This window comes from Vipera berus (assembly GCF_964194415.1).
Source record: "Vipera berus genome assembly, chromosome: Z".
NCBI classification, from domain to species: Eukaryota; Metazoa; Chordata; class Lepidosauria; order Squamata; family Viperidae; genus Vipera; species Vipera berus.
In genome coordinates this window covers 101945867-101963763 of record NC_138205.1, presented here as the reverse complement: position 1 = coordinate 101963763, position 17897 = coordinate 101945867, and the positions used below count along the sequence as shown (strand labels likewise).

The 17897-nt window shown below is 34.6% G+C and overlaps 1 protein-coding gene across 1 annotated transcript in view; it reads right to left on the bottom strand.

Moving 5' to 3' along the window:
• The window catches only part of SLC25A13 (solute carrier family 25 member 13), a 156907-nt gene that overhangs the window by 1594 nt on the left and 137416 nt on the right, over positions 1 to 17897 (bottom strand). The window contains exons 15-17 of the mRNA XM_081343773.1: positions 8847 to 8985; positions 701 to 859; positions 215 to 305 (exon numbers count right to left, since the gene is read on the bottom strand). Coding sequence (XP_081199899.1) covers positions 215 to 305; positions 701 to 859; positions 8847 to 8985 — 389 coding nt within the window. The remainder of the gene's footprint in view (positions 1 to 214; positions 306 to 700; positions 860 to 8846; positions 8986 to 17897) is intronic.

Here is a 17897-nt window from a genome sequence, read left to right as displayed (position 1 = left end):
AAATTAATGCAACCTTTAAACAAAATTTCTTTGAAAATAAAACATTTCTGTAACCCAAGCCCATTTTCCTCTTTCTTCTTACTAGTGAACCATACCCCATAATGTAATTTCAATATTCACTTTGAACTCCAGAAGTATGCTTTTGCTCTTTGATAGCATATTGATTGTCTGGATCTCTCCCACTAAAGCAAATTAGTTAATTTAAGGTACTTACACTCCTCCAAAATCAATGTAGAACCATCGCTGCAGTAGCTCATAAGTCACCAGGGTTACTCCAAATTGAGGGGATGAACGAAATACCCTAGCTGAAAATAAAATGAAAACATAATCATATTTAACATTCAGGCTTACAGAACCACCCCCATCCCTTAATAAGGTAAAGGTTCCCCCGCACATACGTGCTAGTCGTTTCCGACTCTAGGGGCCGGTGCTTATCTCTGTTTCAAAGCCGAAGAGCCAGCGTTTGTCTGAGGACCTCTCCGTGGTCATGTGGCCAGCATGACTAGACGCCAAAGGCGCACGGAACGCTGTTACCTTCCCACCGGAGTGGTCCCTATTTTTCTACTTGCATTTTTACGTGCTTTCGAACTGCTAGGTTGGCAGAAGCTGGGATGAGTAACAGGCGCTCACTCTGCTACGCGGCACTCAGGATTCGACCCGCCAAACTGCCAACCTTCTGATAAATCCCCTCAATTGTTACCTGCAGCTCCTTTCCAAAAAGCCCTTGGACCTTCTTCTCTTAAGATCTTTCCAAAGCAATCAATGACACCACTGTAAGTTGTTTGTCCTGCCCGGGCTGCTACCTGTAACCTTGTCTTTATCACATCTGCAGGGGTCACTAAAGATGCAGCAGGCATTCCTTAAGAAAACAAGGGAGGAGAGGAAACCATTTTCAAAGAAGTCACTTGCGTTCTCGGTTGGATGCAGTTTCACATGATTCACCTAAGAGTTTTGGTACAAGCAAAGTTTACATTTTAATAAAGCTTGTTTTTTTTAAAGGAAGCCATCTATTAATTCCCAGTGGAGAATTTAAGAGAGAAGAGAGAGGGAGAAAAATATATTCTAATACACTAGCAAGACTGAGTCCAAATAAATAAGTTTTTGCATTACTTCTGAAGATGCCTAATGTGTAAGAAATCTTTAAATATTAAAGAACTTAATATAATGTTAAATTATATATCAAACCTTTAGTTTTGATAATGAAAAGTTGTAGTTTTATCAAGCACAGAGAGTGGCTAAAATTATTATTTTGAGAAATTGAAAAGTGAAATTTTTAATGCCAAGGAATGATCGTCAGGTATATGTGAACTGTTTTGGAAAAGACAATATTTTGTACTAATCAAAAGATGCAACAATATGTGTTATCATGTCAGAGATTATGTGATATCTTACAATAATGTAAGATAACATTGTATCTTACAATGTTTTATGTTGTTAATATTATAGCAATACATTTATTAGTAAACCAGTGACTACTGATAAGCATTAAATCTAGTGTACATTTTGGGTTTTTTGGTTTCTTTTTTCTTCTTAGTTTGTACTTCTAACTTTTTAAAGATTAAAAATTGCTCTTTATCTCCTCCCCCAATGCCTGAAACTTGGGGAATGTCTTCCAGAAAAGATAATTGTAGCACCAATCACAAACCCTTTTACCAAACCATTTACCAGCCACTGACCAAAAGCAAAATAGGCAGCCCTTCCTAAGAAAGTGGGTTGATGAGTAAAGAAAGCATTTTGAAATGCTCTTGGATCTCAAGACTTCTCTTGCATGGTTAGAAAAACTGGTTCAGCCAATTCTTGTGGATGGTAAAATCTGTTTGTTTTTGAACATAAAATATTCAAATATCACATTTCTTTTCCATTTGACAATAGAAAATTCAGGAGATTGTTTTTGCTTCTTTTCTCCCTTTCCATCTGAACATGATTGCGATTAATATTTTTTGTATCTTTTTATTTGCCTCAACCAAGTGAAAATATTTGTGAAATGAGGAAAAAAGAAATAAATTGGCATTTCTTGAATTCATACAATGTATTGAGGAAATAGCGCATTTGGCTGTATTTTTAATTAAAGGTAAAAGTTCCCCCGCACATGCGTGCTAGTCGTTCCCAACTCTAGGGGGCGGTGCTCATCTCTGTTTCAAAGCCGAAGAGCCAGCGCTTGTCCGAGGACGTCTCCGTGGTCATGTGGCCGGCATGATTAGACACCAAAGGCGCACAGAACGCTGTTACCTTCCCACCGTAGTGGTCCCTATTTTTCTATTTGCATTTTAACGTGCTTTTGAACTGCCAGGTTGGCAGAAGCTGGGACGAGTAATAGGCACTCACTCTGTTACACGGCACTCGGGATTCGACCTGCCAAACTGCCCACCATCTGATCGACAAGCTCAGCATCCTAACCCACTGAGCCACCGCGTCCCTTCTATTTTTAATTAGTGAATAAGAAATACTTAGAGCATATTTAAACTAGCAAACAGTTCTGAAGTTTTAAAATAAGACTCTTCTGTGGTTTCTGTTTTTTGACCATCTACGCAAAGTACTGAAAATCAGGACTTTTCTCCACCTTGCTTCCTAATTTAGGTATGCAGCTTGTTAGATGTCTGGAATGAAAAAGAAAGTTGTACATAGGAACATGTTTCCCAACTTAAAAAGTATTAAAATTCAATTGTGTTTTGTATTCCTTCAGCCAGACACATATATTTTAACATATAACATTGTCTGTAAAGTCTTCAGACATATAACATTGTCTGAATAGTCTGGAAGACTATTCCTGGCAGATAAACAACAGAAAGCAACAAAGATTTAAATCACAGCAGTGGGCTTGATCCCTCAACCAGTTTCTATATAGCATGTCAATGGAAGGCAAAAAGCACATTGTGTCTAATAATTTTAGAATGCCAATCAACATTTTTTGAAAATAAATATAATGGAATTTGCCATATTTAGAACTGAATAGGGAGGGGAAATAAAAAAATGGAAGATTGTACAGTATTCCGAAAACACTGTCTCTTCTTATTTTATTACTTTTCCATTCTGCAGCATTTCCAAACCAATGTGGTCAGACAAAGATGCATAAATCTCCTTTGCTTTTTTCCCCTCCTTCTTCTCTCTAAAGCTTAATAATTCTGTAACAGTTTTCATCCAAACCACTATGGTTTGGCTCCAGAACACAATCTCACTTTTTTTAGTAGACTGCTTTGAAAGAGATGTAAAAGTGTGTGTTTATCACTAAAATAAGAACTGCTTCTCCAGTCTCCAAAACCAAAAGAGAGGAAGAAGAAGGTATTGTGACTTTTCACATTTAAAGTCCGAGAGATGTACACTCTTTTATGTGCAAGAATCATTGGTCTTAAACTTTTCCACAAGTAATCATTCTGGCTTACACTTAATAGAAGCTGGACTTTTACAATTTGTTAACACTTGAAAATACAGCAAGCCATATGGATGGACATATATTTGTTCACAGAAATGGTGCCATCATGTAAATGTGGTTGGGATGAAAGTCAGCTGATGTCCACAAATGTTTACAAGACAATCCCAAGTGCAGATTGTTAACTTTGTGAAGCAATGGCCAGTTTTGTTTTTTGCTGAGTTACAATTACATCTATCATAAGGAATTCCACAATTCCTTATGGAATTGTGGAACCAGGAGTTTTCAAATCCCATTTAACTGTATTGTTTTTAATTGACTTTAATCCCTTTAAAACAGACATTACATAAGAGAACTAAAAAGCATATTAAAAAAATACCAGTCCTAACCCCCCAAATAAACTTATTTCACCAAATAAGTACAAACAAAGTTCATACTGTATCATCTATCTATACATACGTATGCATGTGTGTATATGTGTGTGTATATGTATATGTATGTGTGTGTATGTGTACACACACACACACACACACACACACTGAATAGCAGAGTCAAGACATACTCTAAAGAGTGGTGAGTTCAACAGAAAATAACCTGAAATGGAAAAATAGAGAATGCATGGGACAAAAATCCACATTATAAATACTGGTAACAAATGATAATGAGAGACTGTTTTAGTGGTTGGAGTTCAAAGAGAATTATTGTATTTGCAATAATTTAACAAAAAACTTTAAAATTGCTAAAAAATTACACAAAAGTTTGAATTTCACATATAGGATGCATGGCTCAAAATCTTTTTATTTTTTCACATAATTTATCCAACTTTAAATCCATTATATTTTGGCTAAATATATGAATTTTAAAAACAAAGTTATTTTTATGGCTCCTTGGTGGAGCAGTGGGCTAATGCCTCCTTAAGTAACACCAGCTGCCTGCAATTAGTGCAGGTTCGCATCCCACCAGGCTCAAGGTTGACTCAGCCTTCCATCCTTCCGAGGTAGGTAAAATGAGGACCCAGATTGTTGGGGGCAATTAAGCTGACTTTGTAATAATGCCGCTTGGGGTGTGTGTGAAAGCCCTAATAAGCAGGCATATACATAGAATGAAGGCTACTGCTAAGCTTGTAAGCTGCCCTGAGTCTTCGGAGAAGGGCGGGATATAAGTGGAATTAAAATAAATAAATAAATAAATAAATAAATAAATAAATAAATAAATAAAAACTGAATTGGGGGGGTGTATGAAAGGTATATTTTTTCTGTATTATAAAATTATTAGTGGATATGGAAAAGGACACATCAAAAATGTATGTAAAATAATACATGCTCTTAAATATTATTATTTATTTATTTATTTATTTTAATTCCATTTATATCCCGCCCTTCTCCTTCATTCTATGTATATGCCTGCTTATTAGGGCTTTCACACACACCCCCAAGCGGCATTATTACAAAGTCAGCTTAATTGCCCCCAACAATCTGGGTCCTCATTTTACCTACCTCGGAAGGATGGAAGGCTAAGTCAACCTTGAGCCTGGTGGGATGCGAACCTGCACTAACTGCAGGCAGCTGGTGTTAATATTAATATTAATTATTACATTAATGGTATATTCCAAACAGCTTCTTAAAGGTGACAAATTGTGATCAATATACCTATCTTCAAATCACAATCTGATCATGGGATTCAGTAGGTGACCATTTCATCAACTACCTTCACTGAGCTATTGTGAGACTATCTGAAATGTTGTGGAGAGATGGCTCCTTACTGGTGTCTTCCAACTCCAATCCAATCCCTGATGATAAATTCACTGACAAATCTTGGGTGAAAGTATGATTTTTCATTTTAAGCAACAGCATGAGTCAAGAAAAGCAGTGGTATCTTGTATCACTTTAACTGCTAGAGCCAAAAGTAGATAATCTAGGCATCAGTCAAAAAGCCTATTTGGCTGCATAGAACTTTCTGTGTAACAGACTCAAACAGTGTTTCTCAACTTTGGTAACTTCAACATGCACGGACTTCAACTTCCAGAATTGAAGCTGGATGGGGAATTCTAGGAGTTGTACTCTACACGTCCTCACATTGCCAATATTGAGAAATATTGCTCTAGATTTTGAGTAAAAAAAACCTGCCAATTAAAAAATAACAGAGACAATCTAGTATTCCAGAAATATACAGGAGTTAAAGCCTGCTATTTCAGAAATGAGCAAACAAAAATCTTTCTACTGAATTTTTCCATTTAGAATACAGAATGCAAAATGTTCAAGAAAACATGTTTTTGAGGGCAGTGGGTGACACGATGCCAAAAAAAAGCGTTTTCTGATGATTCTATGATTCCCTTTAGCAGAATCACAGCAGGATAGAAAAGTATTTTCTGTTTTTCTTTTCATTCCATGCAAAAGAGGTATGGTTTCTCCATAGCCATTATATTTCCATTTTTTATCTTAATAACAGTTTTTCCTTTCTGAACCCATTAGAATGCAGCAATTCAAATATACTGTCTCAAAGTAGCTCACCTACTGTTTCTTATACATGATAACAATGACCACAACGTTTTTCATTTTATACATAACTTTTTTCTTTCTTCCCATACAACACAAAGTCACTAAAGTCAATGTCATTGATTGTACCCCTTCTCTTTCTTGACACATATTTGGATCCTATCATTAATTGATATTTAAATATTTGCTAAGATTTTATAGGTGAAAAGTCTTTTTCAGTCAATTTTTCCCTTCTTCTACTCATTGCCTACATCATTTCAACATTTATTTTATTCAAGCATTCAGACCATTATTCCATATATGCACCAGAAGCCTAGTGGATTCTGAACACAAATTCAGTTTTTGATTTCAAGATATATACTGTAGATATATCCATCCTATCACAACCCTGGAAATCAATTAAAAGTGTCCCTTTTTGCATCACCACTCAGTATGGCTGACAAGAGCATGCAGATAGTTATGCTGCTGGTGGGCAAGTGAAAGAAAATGCAGAACAAATGGTGGTAAGAAGAAAGGGGCTTCAAGGAGGTCAACAAGTACAGCACAACTGATAGGGTGGATTATTCCTGAAACAACCATATTACATTGCACGGCAGTATGCAATAGCTGGTGTTAGCTGATCACCAAGAGCTAAGCAGGGTCAGACCTAATTCCCAATTGATTGGAGTACCATGAGGATATTGCAAATATACTATGGGCTAGTAAAAGGCAATGATAAAACACCTAGAGCTGTCTCCACACAGTCATCAGAAGCAGAGCTCAAGGAACTTTTTAACCTTTTCAACACTACCACATACTAGACCTCTTTTCCCTAAATACACATAAATCTTTTAAAATACCATGTTTATTTATCTATTGATACATCATCATATGGCCCAGAAGTCTATAGTTCATATTATATTTCATCCAAAGACATATCTTATTATGCAGCATGGTTTAACTGACATATAAGAAGATGATAGATAGATAGATAGATGGATAGATGGATAGATAGATAGATAGATAGATAGATAGATGAGAGAGAGAATAGACAGGCAGACAATATGATTATGGCTGCGTTGTTAAATTATAATATATACAGATACATTCATCAGCTTATGAGGTAAGCTCTTTTTGCAGAAGTGGCAAAATGCAATAAAAACAGTACGCTGAAGAAATTAAAGCTGTGAAAAGGGAAGGAAAAATATAGATTCAATTTTCACCAACAGCATTCACTACACATCTCTATCTTTCTAGACTTTTCATGCATTTCCTCTATATGATCAATGTATTTTTTCAATCTACTTTTTTGTATTAATTACTCACTTGTATTCAATTTATATTAATTTAATACATTCATTCATAACTATGTATTTATGTTTTATTTATTTTATTGCAGTTTCTTTGTTTGATTGTTGTTGGTCATCTAGAGTTGTGGGAGTCAGATGGGATACAACTTTAATAAATAATACTTAAGTACCCCTTTTTTTCTTCTGATGTATATTTCATTGCCATATAATAAAACTGGCACAAGAATTTGCTTCTAAATATTAATAAATATTTATGTAGTATATATAATATAGTAAATAAATAATCTCAGTAAATATATCACCAACATATAAAAATCATATTCGTACTCCAAGGGTTTTCTTTTGATTTTTGTATAACCTGCAATAATTCATTCATAATTTTCTTGTCAAACAAAACTACTTTTATGTTTGATACATTAATTTCCCAACCCATACTCCTCATTGCATCATGCAATCTATGTAATAGTTGCTGCAAATTATTCAGGTTTTCAATTAACAACACATGATTTGCATGCCTCATCATAAACATTACCATATTTATCCATAAATACATTAAACAACTAAGGAGATTCCATCCATTGTTTTACTTGCTATTCAATTTTCAACTGTAGCATTTATTCTCAATATAATCAAACTATTACATACTGCACAAAGCATTATAAATTTCAAGCTTATTCCCTTTATTATGTTTTCTTTAAATTACAAAATAGCATAATAAACCTTTTCAACACTCCCACATTAATCAATAACATGCTGGAAAGAAAAAGCTAGCCTGCACACTCTTTATTCATCTACTACATTTTCTACATTTTGCTTGTCACCCTTTGTACCAATGCAACCCTTGCACTATTTCATACAGAATTTTGAACAGAATTCAAAAAGCCTTCTTAACAACTGTAAAGAAGTCCTTACTACCTTTATCAATTGCATAAGGGAACAGTAATATCATGTTTTCAATGGTCAGGTGCAGATTCAATCTTTGCATATATGTTAAACATCTCACAATCACTCCACAAGCAAATCACATTTCAGTATTTTTAGTTATTTTATTTACAATTGCAATCTTACTATATCTTTATTGACACTTATGACTTCATTTTCATTATTTTATCTTGGATACTAATATCAAGAATATTTCTGTCAACATATCACTATTATTCCAAAACACATCTATAATATACTCTTTCCCACATTCCCTCACTTCAGTTTTATCCAAAAATATTTCATTAATTTTATGTCTAATTCTATTCAGTCTAATATTGGCTAATTTTTATATTGTGATTATTAATATGCAGAGAGAATAAATGCATTTAATATAATTTTAGAAACCTTAATCAAGGTTATATTTTCTAATATGGGTAGAGGAACAGTCTATGTAGATAAACATGATATCAATAATTTTTATTATTATAATGCATTCATATGCTTTATTTGTCAATAATTTTATGTGGCTTTTTAGAGTTCAAGGAGAAATATATAGTATTCCCTCCAATATTTTCCTGCAACCACCACCCTTCCCAATAGGTAAGATTATAGTAGAATCATTGGCGCAGTGTCACTCAATATGTTTCCATGAGGATGGACTGCATCCTGATCTTTCTAGTCCCAATCTAACACCTTTTCAAGCAATGCAGAGCTGCAATTTGGAATGTGTTTTTAAAAGGATAATCTTTTAAATGTAATAAAAACACTTACCAGCTATTGCTCCTGCCAGAAGCAAATAACCAGGGCCCACTTGTCCATCTTCATATGCAAAAGCAGACTTTGTATGAGCATAACAAGGGAAGTAAATGGCAGAAAAGGGAATGTCACGAAGGAAGCAGGCTTTGGCTCCCTAGGAAAGGAACAAATATAGACAATAAAAAAATCTATAGTATGAACAGGCAAATATATGAGAGAGGATCAGGATGGAAATGGATTTAGAGCTAACCTGGGGAAGGTTTGGGGTAGTCATTAAAGAGGGACTCAAATAACAGATTACATAATTAAAAGATTAAAGACAATGTGAGAAATCCACTGAGGGATTCAGCAAGAGTAGCAAAATCATATTTCTTTTGTCCCTATCCCATGAAGAATCAACTATAAGGGGTAACCAAGATATATTTTATCCTAGAGTCATACCAAAAGTCAGAAAAATACCTCTGGATTATATGTAGTCTAAAGAATGCACACAGCTGAACTGACATTACTCTATTAATCATCTCTCCCACTTCAGGGGGACCATTTCAAACTTCCAGATTTAGATTGATATCAAGGGTTATGTGTTTTTTTTACAGGAGTGACCGCACTGTTTCCTCAAGGACCACTACTTTATGACAAAATGAGTTCTTCATTCACTGGACTCAACCAGTACATTTCTAACAACCTTAATTAGCCAGGTCCAGGAGAATCAAGAATGATCGTGTTAATTGTCCTTTCATCATACCACAGGTCTAATAATTCAACAGAATCACTTGCTTTAGCTACTGAGAAATATTCCACCCTATTCAGGAATTCATTAGATTCTGTAACTCTTTGAAGATAGAATTGTTTGTTTTATTCATCTAATTTGTATATTGGGCAATCCTGGCAAATTAATCTTCTTGTCTAACCTAGAAACAGACCTTATAGTACAGAGGATAAAGATAAGCAGAATGGAATGGAGTGGAATAGAAATAGAAATAAAAATAGAGTAGAGTAGAGTAGAGTAGAGTAGAGTAGAGTAGAGTAGAGTAGAGTAGAGTAGAGTAGAATAGAATAGAATAGAATAGAATAGAATAGAATAGAATAGAATAGAATAGAATAGAATAGAATAGAACAGAACAGAACAGAACAGAACAGAATAGAATAACAGAATTGGAAGGGACTTTGGAGGTTTTCTAGTCCAAGCCCCTGCTCAAGCAAGAGATCCTATACCATTTCTGACAAGTGGTAGCCCAATCTCTCTTAAAACAATTTCACCCCTATCAGTTTTCTGATCTATGTGGGTATAGTATGGAATAATAGACAAGCATAGCTTTTCTTAGCATACTTCTCACATCTCAATAATGCATGCCAAATCTACCTCTGAACCATGATTAAATCACAATATAGTGGTTTTATTTCTTATTAAAGAACAGATGGACATTAAATAACAGCACCTTCAGGCCAGGGAATGTAGTTGGTCCCTATTTTCATGGCCTACAGGAAGCAGTTAAAAATAAGGCTCCATAGTGTCTTTGGGGAATTAATGCTACACAATTTTTCATAATTATATAATTATAGTTATCTCTAGTTGTGATTTTAATTAACTTTATTCTGAATTTATATTCTGTTTTATGATCTAAATTTTATAAGCCACCTAGAGTTTGGATAGTTCCAGATGGTTGGATGCATTCATAAATGAATAAATAGTAGCTGAATGTTCATGACTTTAGATATGGTACAATTTCGACAAGGGAACTGTCTGCTAACTTTGTTCTTCTTCTGATAACCCTACCTTTCCTTATATCATGCCTCCCATTCATAGCTATTATTTTAAGGTTGCTGTTGTGCCCCCACTGCTTCTTTTCCAGTGCCTCTCAGTCACATGTACCCTTAAGTCAATCCTAATACAAAGAAAAAACTCAGTACACGTAATTTGCCTATCTCAATAACAAACTCTACTGGGTTGTTCAGCATAATAAAAGATAGTCAATCACATTCTGACTCTAATTTGTAGACACCACCTATTTCCAAGTTTCATTCAGTTCCACTCTATCTTCTCCATATTGAACTTTCAGAGTTAATTTGCTTTGCCTCAAGCAAAGGGGTAACCAAAAAGGGGTTTAATAGTATATATAGTGTCTAGACTATCAATCCTACTTAATATTAGTGCTGTTGTAGATGTTATAAGAAAGCACACTGATAATGTTTTACTTCAGAGCATAAGAAACAGGCATTGGAACTCTCCTGGTTTCTCCTCCTGCTAGGTATGGGGGACAAAAAATGAATCCAAGACAATCCCAAGCTTCTTTACTGACAGCCTATCTGTCCAGGAAAGCAAGACAAATCTGAAGAAAACTGTTGCAGCATGAAGTAGTTCCATTTAGGAATCCAAACTTTCAAGATTTTTCTTCTGTACGATTTGGTTGTCCAGTCAGATAATATTTCAACACATTTAAAATATTCACTGCCGTAGAGAATCTATGTACAACGACAGGAAGCAATTTTCTTCCCAAAGTTTACAGAAATTACATCATCTAATCATCAGCATCAGCATCATGACACTGAGGTTATGTTACAGCTACCCGTTCTGGTAGACTCATGTCAGCTTAAAAATCTCAAAAAAACCAACAAAACACCAAACCCCAACAACAGTTAAAACAGATAAAAACAGCCTCTAATAAAACCTTCATAATAAAAGAAAATCACAAGAGGCCACACAACACATTAACTCCAGGCCTGAAACCAAATATAAGTCAGAGCCAGTGTGCTCTCAATATCACTAGAGGGTGCTGTTCCAGAGAGCAAAATCCATGGGGAAAAACAGGCAAATTACCCTGGTGCTGAAAGATGGCATTTAATACATAGTGCCTAGAAAACATCTAATATATCAAAATGTATTGGGCATGCAGAAATGACTGGGGATAGGTGATCTAGGTGATCTATGACATGAAAAGCTTTATAAGCACTGACCAGCATCTTGAATTTCAGCCAGAAGTTGACTAGCAGTCAATGCAGCTCACTATAGCAGCAGTAAATACACACGAATACTGTGAAGCACCCTTTATTGCTCCTGTGCCAGCTTCTGGATAGTTTTCACAGGCAGCCCTATATAAAGTGCACTGAAATAATTTAACTGTGAGGTGACCAGGGTCTGAGTTAACTGTCTGCAAATAAACCTGGGAGTTTCCAGAAGCCCACTGATATTTCTCCTTTTTTTGTGGACACTACTAGTTTGAGTTGAAAGAATTCACAGGGAGAAAATGAATTTACTCTTACAAAGGATAAATTCTAAGAATTTGCCATGAAACTTCATATTAGTCTGTTAAATTGTTTAGCTGTATCTTTTCAGCAGAAAATGTAATTCTGAAATTATTTGCCAAGGACTAAGCTGCTCGAATAAGTCTTAGACAAAACTTCTTTACAATATTTAGCTTGCTTCAATCCGGACCATCATTTTGCTCTCTTTGAAGTACAATTTAAGATACTACACTTTTCATTTAAAATGAAAAACATTAGTTGAACTCTACATTATCCCTAGTTTTTTGTTTTAATTCTCTGGGCTACCATTACCAGCTTAAGAAATCTCATTTTCTAATAGGAGACAAGATGCTTATTGTATTTTAAGATAACCTCAAACACCCTTGATACTTTTCCTTATGTGCTGTATGGATTAAGATATATTTATTTATTAATCACTTTTACACCCTGCTATAAATCTGAAGGATTTCCAATGCTTGATGAAGTTTGGTCAGTTGCATTCTTAGCTCTGCTCACTTTTACACCAGCAGGCATATGAGCAGCTATTCTAGAGTCATGCTATATTTATTTCCATATGTTCCATATGGAAATTCATAAAACCTGTGTATTTGCTTGTGTTCTGTGAAACTTGGCGAAATAAAATAACTGGTGGGGGAGGGGAGGGACGGAATGCTTCTGTGTAACAGGCCTCCTCAATCCTTTCTTGCACCTTCAGAGCATTACTGCATTTGAAGGGAGAAGATGTCCATTTTTATGTTTTAAAGGATTATTTTATTTATGATATTTCAGTTTGTTTTCCCATAGCCTTCCTTAATTGGCATTAGCTGGCTGCAGTTGATTAATCTGAAAGTAAATGAGGCCTGCCTTTAAACAGGCTTTCCTAGAGTTTAAAACAGAAGGGTGAGAGGAAACTTGAGATGGTAGAGAGGCTGGCATGGAGCCAAAGTTTGTGGCTAATATAGTGGATCATTTGATCTTGCTTTGTTTACACATAAACCATTTAGGTCTGATAGATATTTTATTTCGTATGTCTAAAAGCATGTAACCAGGGGTTCTTTTTAAATTATGCTATTTTCATCTTCGAAAGAAGATTACTATAAACATAAAAAATAGCCAATTTAAACATTTTAAGTTGGTCATCTTTTTATTACAATTATATTCTGTCCTCTCCTAGGGATACATTGAAGTTGGTAGTTAAAGTACACATTATACTAGGTTTGATCCAGATTGAGGAGGCTGAGCATTGTAGGCCTGAATGTTACAAAAGAATGGACCAAGTACATCAAAATGCCAATGACTCAGCTTAACAAATGCAGTGTATGAAGCTGAACCATGATTTCATTTCAACCTGTTAAAATGTGCTCCCAAACTAAGGCCTTTTCAGATGGTATCTTTTATTAATATTCACATCATTTGGGTGCAATATACCAACAAGCAGCTTCAATTATTCTTGATAAAAAGTTAGGATCATCTACCCAAGTGTAGTTTAATAAGTTGGGCACAGATCTGCAAGGCATTTGCCTCAAGACTTGGCTCTTCTTCCTGCCTGATCACCGGCTCCTCACTTTCCCTCACATTTCTCTAAGAACTCCTCAGAAGCTTTTTATTTTTGGATTGTATCTTGATGCATAATCAGCAGGGGGGGGGGAAACACCCAGACTGTCAGAAGTTTGGACAATCAGTTCAGCTGGGGCAGATTCTTTAGCTTGCTAATTTCTGTTTATTTCAGCCTTACCTGCAAATAAATAAATAAATAAGGATTTAAATAAATTATTTCTACTACAACAGGAGGGTAATTACATTCACAAAGGCACCTCTGTGTCAGGACTCTGCACAAGGAGCCAGAAGGTCTGGGAGACGAAGGCTTAACTTAGTCTCCTGCAGTGAATGCACATTGTCTGGTGAAGGGGGAAAAATGCCAGACTGGTGGGACCTCGCAGAATTCAAGGCAACAGAGGTACACCTTGTCTGAGAGAGTTATTTAATGCTCCTGGCACCTGTACTTACCGCCATCCCCTCTTTTCCTACCTTACAGGTTTAGAATTTATTTGGCATGTATAATTGTTATTTTGATCCTATAGCAATAAACAATAGGCAGCATGTCATTTCTTGATCCGTTAGCATTCTTCTTGGGTTTCACCGGCAACTTAACCCTTCCAATTCAGCCATGAGGCAACCTCTTTTACACTCCTTTCTTCAAGCCATCTTATCTTGCTTTAAATGCTCCAGTTAAAGGTTTAAGAGTTGGGACTGACAAATCAAGAATTGGTGATTTGTTCTTGCTGTCAGTGCCAAGTAGGTTTACAATGAATGACTAAATAACAATGTTTTCTTTTGTAAACTGAAATTGAAAAATGAACAGTTTTGAAATCTCAGACTTTGGCAGTCTTACCTATTTTTTTAAGTATAGTATGAATAGAAAGATTCGATGTCTTGCATATCTTGCATAAATACTTCATTTTCATTAGATAATAATATATGATATGACTATACTTTGAAGTATCTTCCTACTTCACATCAGATTAGTTGTTTTGATTTCACATCTAACTCTCAAAAGAATTTTGACAAATTTTTCAAATCAATTGCAAGCAGTATAATTTTTTCTTTAAAAATTGTAAAAATTAAACCAAATTAAAATAATGCTGGTAACTGTAAAGTAATGCAAAATATTACATCTGTTTAGAATAGTAAAGGAATTAAACAGAAACAGTGATTTTCAAATTTTATGACCTTTCCTGAAATACATTTTTGTAAACAAAAATAATTTGTGTACCTATTCTATAAAAGTTGAATTAAATATAAAATGAAATTATGAATTTCTTGAACTTCTACAAATAAATTCACTGTTATTAAACTTGTAGTCACTGTCACTACCATCATTATCATGTCATAGACTAGTGAAATCTTGAGTTTTAATTAGCTATTACTACTACTACTAAATTAGTAATTAATTACAACTAATTAAATCTAGAAAGTTAATGGAATGTGTTCACAATCTGTGCCATTATATTGTACCACGCTGACAACCCCTGTCCAGGCAAACCAGATAAAATCTACACCATCTTAACTTCATTTAATAACACATCCAACAGTCTGTATGCATTATAAAAAAAAGTCAACTGTCTAAATAGCAGCTAGTAATTCATCTAAAGACAAGGAAGCTCTAAGATCCTTTCTCATTTTGCTAACTTTTTTTATTTTACGTTCCTTTACCTGCTCACCTTAGCATTATTATTCCTGGGGTTTTTGTCTGTTACCCATAACAGAAATGTGGTTAGTTTTCAATTCTGTAGCTTCAAGTATGGATTGGATGCAAGATATAATGAATTAGATCCAGTAGATCCCTTTTTGGCATAACCCAAGTAGTCACCTGAGACATTCATCTTTAAAGTTTAAATCACCTTGGGAATTGATATGCTTAGTACATCTCCTTCCTTTTCACTTGTAAAAATTTGCCTTCTGGCTGCAATTTCCACAGGAGAAAACTGTCACAAAGCATCTAGGAAACTAAAAATGCAGTTGGAGAAAAGAGTACTGTAGAGAAGACAATTGGGAAAGAAGTGAAGCAGCCAGCATTATTAACAAAAAGATTCAATGTCACTGTTTAGACACAACTGAAAATTTAATAGAATAATCTTGCTTCAAGTCCCAAACAAGACAATCAATAGTGCAGTGATTCAACCTATGCTATGGATGCAGACAAAGCAGAAGCAGGGCAGTTTTATGGTAATGTATAACTGTTAGTCAATACAGCATTTAAAAAGTCATACTAACAATATAAAACTGAATTGGAATGCTAAAGGTAGAAGTCAAATAACATTTGTAACCAAATTTATCCTCAATATATCAAACAAGCAGGAATTAACACAACATTACCTGGAAAATTGTTTAGAGTAAATACCCAACAACTTAAAAGAAATTCTCTATAATAATTCTGCATACTAAAATCAAATTGACTATATATACTCTGCAAGCAAAAATAGAAGTCCTTATACTGACTAAAGATAAAGCAGACCAAAGACAATCTGCAAAGAAAGTAAAGTGGTTGTGCGGTTGATATTTTGAAAAAAGAAAATTAAGAAAGGTCAAAAGCAAAAGACAAAACATTAAGAAGAACATCTGCAACTAAGGGTTGAGCTAAAGAAGAGGCAAAGAATTATTTCTAAATAATTCAAAAATTCAGTGTGACTATCAAATGAAGTGCAGACATTTTAAAAAATCTTCAAAATTATGGAATTTTTTTGTACAAAGTTGAGCAAGATAAAAGGCAAAGAATAGAATAGAATAGAATAGAATAGAATAGAATAGAATAGAAGAATAGAATAGAATAGAATAGAATAGAATAGAATAGAATAGAATAGAATAGAATAGAATAGAATAGAATAGAATAGAATAGAATAGAATAGAATAGAATAGAATAGAATTCTTTATTGGCCAAGTAGGGTTGGAAACACAAAGAATGTCTCGGTGCATAAGCTCTCAGTGTACATACAAATCATAGTGATAATCATGATCAAACAACATGAAAATACATTCATCATAAATTGTAAAATACAACAGTTCATCATAAATCATAAGATGCAACATTTAGTGATAGTCATAGAATATTAGATAATCAATCAACATAAATCATACTAGGATACTAAAAACAATATAAATTGTAAGATACAAGCAACAAAATTATAGACATAAGATGATAGGTAATAGGAAAGATGAGGAGTATCATAGTAATGCAGCTTTACTAAGTAGTTTGACAGTGTTGTAAGAATTAATTGTAAAGCAGAGTAACGGCATGGGGGGAAAACTGTCCTTATGTCTATTTGTTCTGATGTGCAATGCCCTCTAGTATTGTCCTGAGGGAAGAAGTTGAAACAGTTTATGTGAGGGATGTGAGGGATCTGTAGATATTTTCACAGCCCTCTTTCTTGGTTGTGCTGTTTACAGGTCCTCAATGGAAGGCAGGCTGGTAGCAATTGTTTTTTCTGCAGTTCTAACTATCTGTTGAAGTCTATATCTGTCTTGTTTGGTTACAGTTCCAAACCAGAGAGTTATAGAGGCGCAAATGACAGGCTCAATAATTCCTTTGTTCATACTGTATCTACCAGACAAAGAAGATACAGGAAGAGATTGAAGGAACACAAAGAAGAACCTGAGAAAAGAATCGCAAAATCAAATCAATGATATATTGTATGTAAATATTTTATGACTAAACTAGAACCAGACATCCTGGGAAGAGAAATTAAATGGGCCTCAGAAAGTACTGGTAACAACAAAACAATAAGGATAGAATACCAGCAGAACTGTTTAAAATCTTATAAAATGATACAGTTAAAACACTGCACAGTGGTTTTAATCAGGTTGGAAAAGAGAGCCACAGGACTTGAGAAGATAAACTTATATTCTAGAACTAAAAGAAAACTGTTAAGAATACTCAAACTACCAAACATCTGCTCTTAGATCATAAACCAGCAAGATAATGCTCAGAATTACAGGTAGCCCTCGACTTATGAAACTGCTGTTATAAGCCACTCAGAGTAACTTCAAAATGAGATGGAAGCAAATAAATGTAATAAATAAAATGAATAAAAAATAAATGCTGCTCCTTAAGTGGCTCACTATGTGACCAAACCTGATTTTATGACCTTTCTGCAGTGTTTGTTAAGCAAATGTTGTGGTCATTAAGCAAAAATCATGGTCGCTAGGAAATGGTCATTTTTTTACCATTTTGCAAAAACCGTTGTAAATCATGGTGATGTGACCATGGGACACTGCAAACAGATGTAAATGTGGGCCAGTTGCCAAATATCCAAAATGTGATCATGG